The 12,125-nt window shown below is 36.4% G+C and overlaps 1 protein-coding gene across 2 annotated transcripts; it reads right to left on the minus strand.

Moving 5' to 3' along the window:
* Window positions 1–423: 423 nt before the first annotated feature.
* On the minus strand, window positions 424–10,072 carry LOC112053949 (delta-sarcoglycan-like). 2 transcript variants are annotated; one of them, XM_024093575.2, is made up of 7 exons: window positions 9,774–10,072; window positions 8,963–9,165; window positions 3,597–3,858; window positions 3,330–3,519; window positions 2,608–2,800; window positions 1,855–1,978; window positions 424–1,195 (listed from the first exon to the last, which is right to left on the minus strand). In XM_024093575.2, the coding sequence occupies exons 3-7, from the start codon at window positions 3,834–3,836 to the stop codon at window positions 1,007–1,009; spliced, it is 936 nt and encodes a 311-aa protein (XP_023949343.2). In that variant the 5' UTR covers window positions 3,837–3,858; window positions 8,963–9,165; window positions 9,774–10,072; the 3' UTR covers window positions 424–1,006. The 2 variants fall into 2 exon arrangements, with proteins under 2 accessions (XP_023949343.2, XP_023949350.2); XM_024093582.2 differs by lacking the exons at window positions 8,963–9,165; window positions 9,774–10,072 and adding an exon at window positions 3,935–4,376.
* Window positions 10,073–12,125: the final 2,053 nt, after the last annotated feature.

Consider the following 12,125-nt stretch of genomic DNA (forward strand, 5'->3'; position numbering starts at 1 on the left):
AGATTACCTTTTTTGAATTATTTTGCGGTCATAATAGTACCGTATTCGCATGTGTTAATCAAGGCTATATCTATCATTAACAAATCCATAGGAATTTACTCTTTTTGTACAGTTTACTTAAGGGTCGTTATGGCTACAATTAGGGCGGCTATAATTATTAGTCTCGTGGTAGTTTTAGTAGCGGTTGCAACTTCTCTCTCTTGGCCATGACTTATTCTGGATAGCTGGTCGATGTTTCTGAATTTTTCATTTTATTTCTATACATGTTTCCAGATCTTTCTGATCGGAGTAGTGATAATCTCAACGTACCTATTTATATTTCAGGGGCTTCTAGATCTGTGTGTAATATTCCCATTTATCTAGATTGTGATTAACTTTAATTTTAGTTCCAAACATTAAAAAATTAAAAACGATAAATAATTTCCCAAACCGTTTATTAATATTTTTTTACAGGTTTTATTATATCACATCACTTTTTATATTTTTCATTTAATTTTTCTATCACACTCTTGAAGTAATTACCATTTATAAAATATAGTGTAACTACAGTGCTCTGTGCGACATCCGATATGAATGAATTCGATGTACTTAATATATTTAAGGCTATGCCAAATTATTTATATTTTAGAATTATTTTGGACTTTGTGTATATTATAATCTACATTTATTGTAATAATATAGTTGTAGTCTCTAGTGAATTTATGTCAAAATAAAAAATAACAACTTTTTTATATAATTTGCTTGATACTGTAAAATATTTAAAACTGGCGGAGACGATATAGCCGCTTGCGTTATATTTACAATACTAATAATTATTATTGTGTATAGTTAAGATTATGAGAAAAACAAAATACAGTAAACACAAAATTGCATTATTTGTGAGGTAACTTGTGAATCTAAAACTAGCTTTTATATTAGAGATATGTTTAGTTCCGGTAAAATAATATTATAGTTTATAAATAAATTCTATTAATAAATACTTCATAGATTTAATATAATATCTGTATCATCGACATAGTTCAGTATCTTGATCATGCATAGCGCAAATTGATTCCGGTGATGCCAAAAACAACTTCCCAGAAGCGCAAGCGCACAATTGGTAAATTTTGTTCGCCCACGACCTCTTCTGCGGAACATCAGTTACAGATGCCTTCTTGAGATTGTGGATCATAATATTTGAAGCATGTATTTTGATCTGAAATTAAGAATTTGCGATATAAAACTCTTAGACGTTTCTTTGTTTTTAACCGACTTCAAAAAAGGAGGAGGTTCTCAATTTGAGCCCGTATTTTTTTTGATCAATTAAATCTATTTCACAAAAAAAAAAAAACCGACTTCAAAGATGTTCTACTCTAAAAAGCGAGAAATAATATCGTACGTATGTCCTTTCTATTGATCGGTTTGAAGGCGGTGCTTTGCCAAATAAGCTTTTAAAGTTCATTTTGTTTTTTGGTACCACTTTGACTTCAAGGTTATTTTTTTTTGTATTTTTATTAATTTTTTAGTGTAGCATAGTGACCGTAAACGCCACAGTATAGTCAATTTTATTCACTTATTTCTGTTATTTTGATTTTAACAAAAAATTACGGAACCGATTTTCGTGAAAACCAAGTAAGTATACACTTTCAAACAAAACAAGAATTTTCAAAATTGGTTGTTAAATGACGAACTTATTGATGACAAACATAAGAAAAACAAAAAACATACGCGTTAAATTTAGAACTTCCATCTTTTTGAAGTCGATTAAAAATGAGCAATTTACGCACGATATAAGTAAAGCTCAAGAAAGCTACGACGCATGACACAAACATGAGTGCTGAAATGTAAAATACTGTGTACTGTACTAAAACTTACAGCCCCAACGTCCGATTTGAGCGTTATGTTGCTATGCGATGTTATATCAATGCCGCCTGCTCTACTTTCAAGAAATATCGACTGTGGTGCTCTCAAATCTAGACGTCTTGTCAATGATTCCAATCTGAAAACATTTTTAAACTGTTTAGAACCAGAAACAGATGACAAACTATTTTAAGATTTTTACAATACATTAGTTTTCTCTTGTCTCTATTACAACCAAGATGCTAGAGTTAATAGTCAAAGAAATATATTATATCAAAATTTATTTTGATACAGTGATACTCGTAAGTGTACAGTGGCAACAAGTGGCAATATCACTGAAATAATTCATCCATATTTATCTCTAAATATGAAGGAATCTTGAAATATGTATAAAATGTATCTAAATATACACATTACGATCGTTATCAACCCATACTCGGCACACTGCTGAGCTCGAGTCTCATCTGAAATTGAGAGGGGTTAAGCCAATAGTCCATCACGCTGGCCCAATGTGGATTGGCAGACTTCACACACGCAGAGAATTAAAAAATAAAATTACAAAATTCTCTTGTATTCTCTGGTTTTCTCACGATGTTTCACACAGCTGAAAAGTTGCAGGAGCATGCCCAGGACCGGATTCAAATCCATACTCTCCTGAAGCGGAGGCAAAGGCCATATCCACTGGGCTATCACGTAATTAGGATAATGAAGTAAATAATACACTATGAAAGTATGATATTTGTGAATGGTGCAGTTGTGAATGCTTACTGCAAATCCGAGCCAGGCGGTGCGCGTACAACCGGTGTTTGAAGGGAACTCTTCACTGAGAGGCCTCCCGATCCGTCTAAAGTCAGGGCGTCTGCGGAGACCCGGACTTCTTCCCGAGATGCGTAGAACACCTCTCCTCCTTTCGCATCACGGATTTCAAATGATTGTCCGCTGCACTCTATACTGTCACGTTCTACAAAATATATATGTAATTTAATAGCTGATAGGTGTAACTTCCATCTTCAAAATCATTACAGAGATATCAGTAATACGATAAATTTTTACCTTTTTCTATATCTTCTATCATTATCAACCCATATTTGGCTCACTGTTGAGCTTGAGTCTCCTCTCAGAATGAGAGGAGCTAGGCCAATAGTCCACCGCTCTGGCAAAAGGCGGATTGGCAGAGTTCGCACACGCAAAGAATTGAGAAAATTCTCTGGTATGCAGGTTTCCTCTCGATGTTTTTCCTCCATCGTTCGAGACACGTGATATTTAATTTCTTAAAATACATAGAACTGAAAAGTTGGAGGTGCATGCTCCGTACCGAATTCGAATCCACACCCTCCGGATTCAGCTCTATATTATGTCTAATGTGATCAAAATTTTATTTGAATAACCAAATCTACACAAACAAGTTCAACATAATGCTTAAAAATAATTATTATAATACCGTAAAATTGTTTTGTATATGTAGTTTTAGTAAATAAATACATACTCACTGATAACTAGTTTAGCTTGGTTTAATTGACCGGGCTCGGATACCAGAACCGAAAAATTCCGGTGCGAATGTAAAGTGATAGGTTGGGCGGCTTGCGACGATATTGTGGAAGCAACTAGTTTGTCAACTACCCACACCTGCCCAACTACATGTATGCCGTCTTTAACAATTGTTATTGGACCAATGCCTCTCTGAAAAGTGTACATTTACATATACAAATTTAACAAATTTGTATTAAGCTATAATATTTTTTTTAACTATAACTTACAGCCGTCAGCCTTAAAGTACTTATGATCCACAATGTTAAGGCAATATTCAAGAATACGAGGACCATTAGAAACACAATAATCCCGTACAACAAGTTTCTTTTCCATCCTCTAGTGATCCACACGGGCAGACAGGTAGACTGTGGTGTTGCCGTGCTTGGAACTGCATCAGGGGGAGGATCACCAGTCGGAGTACAGCCCCATCCTCTGATCCCTTCTGTGCTTGTATCCTCTACTTTCATTTTAAGGCTTCTACTTAACTAGCTGAAACATTCAAATTTGTAATTAAATCTTAAAAAATATTTTTGCTCTTGTTAGCCCTACTACCTAGAAAAGCTACCTTTTCCAAAGATATCCTTACATTCTTGCATCCAATATAGCATGTTAATGGTGTACGCGATAAATTCAACGGAGATAGGACAATCTATTGAAAATCTAGGTCTTTTATTCTAGGTTACTCGTATAGTACACCTCAAATTGCAACTTATGTAAAACCGATAGCTCGAGGCCGGTGTCGGCAAACGTGAACGCTTTGTGTCGAGGGATCAAATAATACAAAATGCAACTATTCGCTAAGCTCTTTACAACACAAACGTATGAAAAATCTGAAACACTAGTAAAGTAAAGTTATGTCCTACTATGATTTTTTTTAAAGAGTATTAATTAGTCTTGCTTTTTCAATATTGCCAACATTCTCTTTTCTTCCCCAACGAAGCGGAAAGTGTTAGAAGTGGGTAAGACAAGTGTCCAACCTTATACACTTCTCAGATTTGAGTCCAGTCTTTTAACCGTAAAGAAAAGAGAAAATCTTTAATAAACAAGTAACAGAATTTGGCAAAGAAAAAAAACCGGAATCCACATGAAAACTACACATAACTTACTAATGAACGACTTTATCCTGGCGACTTTACCCTTAAAGCTACGAAAATATAGAAGTAGCCAGTTCCTCATTTATTAAGTTAACCCGCAAATAAGCATTGGAACCAAAAAAATAAACACAAAACCAAATACAGTGTGGCGCGCTTAATGAACGAAGCGACAAGCGAACACCGACTAATGAGTAGCGAGAAAACTGCTGAAAAACCGTTTTGCTCTTTCAATAATCCCTTCTTACAGGTGGTACTGAATATATTCTTATTATGGTTTTAGATACAGTTAAAAGTTTTAGCTAATGCCTCAATAGCTCAGTGGGTCTAGATTACAAATGGAAGGAGTGTAGGTCCCTCGTTCGTTGGACCATTGTCGTATCCACTCCTAGTGTAGTTTTTTAGTTGGAGAAAAACGTCGATATTTGTTTTATTATTCTGTTGTCAATAGATATGTGACTTTTTTAATAAAACAGTTTTATTTATTACAGTACAATCGCAGTACAGCCGCAGTACCTATGTATACATGCAAAATTTTCCCAAAATGGCTGACGTAAGTTCTAGGTTGCATCTCATAGTTGTTGTTTGTAACGCTGTTGTAATTTCCTCAAACTCTTCTTTGAATTCATTTAATATTACTTTGAAAGTTGGTATAGTTTAAATTTTTGATAATTATATATATGAATCATGATTTGCACTGAATCCAGCTTCAATTTCCCTACCACCTAAAACGTCTGTCTTTAAAATTGAAACCCAATCCCAACCCAAAAAAAAGGCAAGAGTCGGATTCCTAACAAAAAATATTGGTAAAAGTCATATCTTTCAAAGATCTATCCACACAGTATGAAATAAATGAGTAAAAAAGAAATTCATCCCTACTTTACATGTACGGGAGGTACTCCAAAAATATATTTTTCAAAATTTTATTTTACGACTTTGTTAATTTTTTTAATGTACATACTCCTGCTAAATTACAGCTTTCTAGTAGTAATAGTCTCTGAGCTAAACCGCAGATAGACGCACGGACGGATGGACAGACAGACGGACATGACGAAAGTATGAGTTCCTCGTGGACTACGGAACCCTAAAAAGGGAAAGAGAAATATCTGTAACAATGTAACGTTGAAAGTCCTTAAGTTAACGAACAATGAACATCGCAGCAAGTCGGCGAGTGAGTCGCAGCTCGCAGTCGCAGGTAATTAATACCTGTACTAAAGCTGTTACACGATCTTTTTGTAAACGCTTCTTAAATAGTCCCGAGTGCCGTTAATAATACTGTAGTACTTAACTGCACAAAATTTCCCTTTGCCGTTTAAAAGCACGATGTTTTGTGGTAATGTTGTGTTTAATTGCAGTTAGGGGTGTTGTAAAACTAAAAATAATACGAAACGAACTTTTTTCACAATTTTCCCGTAAGATGTGAAAGTGAATGAAATAATATGTTTTTCCTCTTTTGATCCCCGACGTAAAAAGATGCGTGTTATAAGTTTGACGTGTCTGTTTGTCTGTCTGCCTGTCCGTCTGTCTGTCTGTCAGTCGGAATGTGGCACCATAACTCCCGAAAGGATGAAGCGATCTCAATTTAGTTTGTTTTGTATCAAAGGTGGACTTATGTGCGAGTGTTCTTAAACTTGTTTGATGAAAATCAGTTGAGCCGTTTAAAAGTTCTGGGGGGTAAAAGTGGGAAAGAATAACCGAATGTCTCTAATTATACTTGAGTGGGGTCTTAAATGAAAGCGCACTGAAAGACAATATTGGTGACTTGATCGAGAGTGTAATTAAAAATTTTATGACCTACAGGGGTTTTTCAAATTTTCAATTTCATGTCATTAGTAATTCAACCAAAAGTCAGCACGACTACTGTTGTGAATATGCAGTCTAAGATGGAATTTACTTCGGTTTCATCGTACATGAACGGTTGCCGGTACGTCTTTCCGTTAAGGTAATAACTAGCCACGGCCGATGCCTACCAGACTAATGAGCCAATTTAGGTTTTTTTATTCTTTATAAATTAGCCCTTCCCTACGATCCCACCTGATGGTAAGTGATGATGCAATCTAAGATGGAAGCAGGCTATCTTGTTAGAAGGAGGATGATCCACACCCCTTTCGGTTTCTACACAACATCGTATAGGAAAACTAAATCGCTTGGCGGTACATCTTTGTCGGTAGGATGGTAACTAGCCACGGCCAAAGCCTCCCACCAGCCTGGACCAATTAAGAAAACCCCAATTTGCCCAGCTGGAGATCGAATCTAGGACCTCCGTCTTGTAAATCCATTGCGCTACGGAGGTCGTCAGGTGCGTCGTAAGTTTTTGTTACTATAAACGAAAATTCTGATTGATTAATTATGGATTGGTTTACCTGCATTTGTTACAGGAATTGTTATGTACCTTACAAATAGATATTTTAATTTTATTTATACATAGGTGAGTTAGATTTAATATCATAAAATTCACATCGACAATTTTATTTACCTACAAAAAGAGATGTCAAACAAACTTCTGTTTTCACATTATACTGTATTTTTCTGAGAATATGGAGTCATAAATAATAATGCAATACGTTTGAGTGGACAGCGTGGCGCTGGTGTGTCCAATCTATTCCGACCGATCGTAGTCTGTATAGTATGCGCATTATCATCTGAGTCGTCCGGTCATAAAAGTCAAAAAAGATAGGAATGTGCAGCGCGCCTACCTGCGCACCCTAATTATCGATAAACGGCTACCTGCGCACGTGCTAATGATGAGTCAATAATGATTTGGACGATTCTGATTGGTCGGTTTCTAATGTAATTGCATTGCGTATTTTTTTTGCTATAAATGTGTTTACTGCAATTAAATAAATACATTCATGTGTTACTCGTTGCGCACTATGGATACTAATATATAATAAATTTGGCAGAAGACGAAGATTCTGATGATGAAGACTCAGATGAAGATTAATTTTATTTAGTTAATAATTATATAATATGAAATATGTATTATATTAAATCAAATATTGTTAATTTTTTTAATTTTGTGAACAAGATACGATAATAAACTTTACTTATCGATAATATGTCTTTCATTGTTACACCCTTCACTAGACGGCTCCATAAGACCCATAAGTGCAAGCGAGATAGATATAGAGAAATGATTTATGGCCCTAAGACTCAGTTGTTAATGCTATTAGTATAGTATTCTTTAACGATGTTTTTATAACTCGCTAGCGCGAGTTTCGAATTCACCTGTATCTCTCTCTGTCTAACATCATACTATAGAATGAGAAAGACGTAGGTGAATTCGAAACTCGCACTGGCGAGCTATACGAAACATCGTTACAGAATAGCATTCGCACTTGTGCAACTGCTCACTGATGCTATTTTCATTTCGACCTGTTATTTTACCTGACAGCAGTTTTTACAAAGAAATTATATTTGTGTATCATACACAAATATCTATTGCTGCAGGCTTTTCATGTCACAAAACATATATTTGGTTATTAAGGTCCTGGGTTCGATCTCCGGCTGGGCCGATTGAGGTTTTCTTAATAGCTTCAGGTTTGGCTCAGCGATTAAGCCTTCTGGTACGAAGTCGTGTAGAAACCGAAAGGGGTGTGGATTTTTATCCTCCTCCTAACAAGTTAGCCCGCTTCCATCTTAGATTACATCATCAATTACCAGCAGGTGAGATTGTAGTCAAGGGCTAACTTGTTAAAAATAAAAAATATCAGCGGGTAGACCTACATTTTTTTAAATTGATTTTGACTCACTTGATACGATGCAGTCGAAGATGGAAGCGGGTGTACTTAGAAGAGGTACAAGTATTCTACCCATACCTCTGACAGATTCTACGCGGTATTGGAACGTTAAACCGTTTCGGGGTACGTCATCGCCGGTACGGTGGTAACTAACCACGGCCTACCTCCAGACCAGGAGGACCATATTTTATATTCAGAAAATATAAAATCCTAAACTGACCCGGGCTGGGAATCAAACCCGGGACCTCTTTGTTGAGAACAAGCACTACCAACTGCGGTCGTTCATTTGTACATTAATTTCGACAGCACCCGTAGCGCAGTGGTATGCGCGGTGGAGGTGGAGGTCCTGGGCTCGATCCCCGGCTGGGCCGATTGAGATTTTCTTAATTGGTCCAGGTCTGGCTGGTGGGAGGCTTTGGCCGTGGCTATTTACCACCCTACCGACAAAGACGTACCGCCAAGCGATTTAGCGTTCCGGTACCATGTCGCGTATAAACCGAAAGGTGTGTGGATTTTCATCCTCTTTCTAACAAGTTAGCCTGCTTCCGTCTTGGACTGCATCATCACTTACCACCAGGTGAGATTGTAGTCAAGGGCTAACTTGTAAAGAATAAAAAAAAAATAGCTCTATGATTTTTTTCCAAATATCCTCTGTGAGTTGGAGATTTGTACAGATATTTCAGGTTATAGCAAATAACATTCACAAGTACAATATTGGATGTATTTTAAAATTATTAAATGACTACATCATATGTGTATTACCTAGGTGCATATAGGTGTGTTGCGATGTCTGTCACAGCCTTTGTCGTTGGCGCTTTTCACGGCAGTACAATGGCCGGCACTTCAAAACTGAATATATCCATACTCAGATGTCGTTGATCCCATAAATCCGGAAAGACAGTCAATTTATAATTCAACCAATTTTACATATTCTTAAAACATCGAATAATTTCAATATTACGTTCCTATAAATGAAACAATTATAGATTATATTTTTGTTTGTTTACATTGAAAACAGAGATGGCGTCTCACAAACGTAGTCACTATCGAGTGCACATTCAAAGGACTTTGACCTAATTATTGTTAGAACCGAATTTGGCGCGCCGTGAATCGAGTTAAAGCGATAGGCTTTTGTTAGCGTTGCAGGCGGCTGCACCGGGCGGGTGATGTGACTGAGACTAGATAAATTCATAGGTGCTAGAAGCAACACTCGAAATATCTAGCGCGAAGCGAGGCAGGCGTGCTCTAGAATATAATATCAGGCGGTAGAGTGGCCGCGCGATCCCCGTGCGGGGTTCCCGCAGCCGTTGGTCCCCGTAATAAACGATATAGTGCGAAAATAGAACCAGAACGGATATCGCTGTGCTTTCCGCCTAAATAAAATACCGATGCTCGCTGCATTCCCGCCTTTTGCGAGCTAGCTTGTTTTATGAATTTCCGCGTCCCGATCGATCTGACGCCGCTATTTAAAAATAAAGTGACTCCAAGCCGCGTTAATAGTCCAAACGAAACTAGGTAAATTGGCTGTGTCCTATTTTCATTGAACTAAAATCGAATAAGCTTTCAGATTTACGGTGTTTGATTTCGACGAATTTAGCCGGATTTCACTTTGAAGTAGCCATCACAGTACTTCTGACACCTGTTTACTTGTTGTTTACTTGTAACTTCATTAGGTTAATTCACTTTAAACACTTTAAACACATCACATATTTCGAGATGAGGTTAATGGGCGCAAGGTGACGTCACACAGTGGACCACCTCGCTCCAGGTTCTCAACGGCACTGGCAGCAGTGTGCGCCAGCGACGCTGGTGCCGAATCCGCCTCGTTTTGAAGCGCTACATTTTTAATCAGGCGCCTGTCTCGCGCGGGACATAACTCGGATATGCTCCAGATACAGCTGAGTCCCTCTTTATTATGAATTCCAGTTAACAGTATCATTAACCGGCACCTTCGCGTAATTCCGTTTAAAAATGTATGCGTTGTGACCGCGTCGCTGCGAATTAGTTTGAACAATCAACTCGATTATGTTTGTGAAACTTTCGGGCGATATGGTTCGAATAAATGTAGATTATAACAAAATCGTATGCAGGTAATATAGTTGTAGTTTTTATAGAGATGATGACTTTAAAATTAATTCAGCATCATAATATTTTTTGCAGTTTTAACCAACTTGAACAGTTGTTCACTTTTGTATCGGTATGTAAGTTTGTTTAACCGCGATTTCCCTAAAAACTTCTGCTATAACTTTTATCCTACAAATGTTATAAGCACGAAAGTTTGTATGGATGTTTGTTTGGATATTTGTTACTCTTTAACCGCAACTTTTTTTAACCGATATGGCTGAAATTAAAAACGAAGATATAAAATACCCTGGATTAACACAGTAAAAAAAATAAAAAAAATTTATTTATTTATTTATTTATTTTATATATTTTACGATTAAAACACTGCAAATTGAATACTAACGGCCGTTTTCAATAACCTACCCAAGATTACGGATATATAGCTATCCTCGATTATCAGTAACAGTCAAATTACTATCTTTACATAGTCAAACTATCTGTCAGTAGGTTATTGAAACAGAAAGATAGTTTTTTTTAACTTTAGTAGTAAGCGAAATGGCGGATATGTTGTAGATATACAGAGTATATTGAAAAAAAAAAATCTATCAGTCGTAGGACTACATATAAGAAGCGTAAACTAGTATGCTACACGAACTAATAAATAAGTAATAACTTATTAGCAGGCTCAAAGTCACTCAGCGGGCGATGGAGCGAGTTATGCTTGGAGTTTATCTGGGTGATCGAATCAGTGGACATGCTGCTCCGTCATTCCATTATTTCTTTAAAAAAATATTGTATAGGTACGTTAGGTACTTTTGGATTGTTACGAAATAATGTCTATGAACGTGATGGTCACTCGGTCTATGTATTCTCTAAAATCTAGTTTTAAATCATAGTTAAGTAAGCGTGCATAGCTGGGTTTTTTATATTCATAAATGATACAGCTACATTTGAAAAGACTTAAAATCTAAAATCTTGGAAATCGTAATCCTAAAATATCTCAAACTAAAACGAACCATTCCCGTCCTTGTTTGTATATCACTGTCATTGTTGACCCGCCTGTCAGATACCTAAATAGAGCTAACCTTTACCTCGCTTAGAAACGTTTTCGTAAACATTACAGAAACGTTCTATGTGTTAAATATAACGTTATACGTACAGATGACTTCTAAATGATTAAATCAGAGTATTTTTAATATTTTGACAAGTTAGCCCTTGATTACTTGAGAAAATTGAGCCTTGATTAATTAGTTGCGATCTCACCCTAAGTTACCAAGTGCTGAATGACGATGCAGTCATCGATGGTATGATGATGAGCATGGTTTAAATGAATAACTTTTTTATACAATGTCTATTATCGCATTACTAATACGCAATTTTACTAATTGCAATGTGTCACTGTGAATATTATCTATCATTCATTTCTTATCGGCAATATATAACAGATGATGGTATATTCTTCGTCCCCGTGGAATTCAGTTTTCCACAAATCCCACGGGAACCATGGATTTTTCCGGGTTGAAAAGTAGCCTATGTAATTATTCAGAGTGAAATCTATTTTCATTCCAATTTTCAGAAATTGCTTTTTGCTTTAGTATTGCTTTAGTAGCCGCAGCGTAAAGGAGTAAAAAACATACACACACTAACTTTCGCCTTAAGTGTTAGTGTGATGCCGGATCTTAGACCATAAGAATTTTTTTTTCATTTTTTAACCGACTTCCAAAAAGGTTTCTCCCCTGGTATTTACCGTTATCGTTGTGTTTTGTGACACCTTAAATGGAGAGGTTTCGATTTGTACACGATAATCGTATCTTAATGAACCAGGTAACTAGGTTTATATAATTTAGTAGTTGACAGGCAG

Source organism: Bicyclus anynana, chromosome 6 (genome assembly GCF_947172395.1).
Source record: "Bicyclus anynana chromosome 6, ilBicAnyn1.1, whole genome shotgun sequence".
Lineage (NCBI taxonomy): Eukaryota > Metazoa > Arthropoda > Insecta > Lepidoptera > Nymphalidae > Bicyclus > Bicyclus anynana.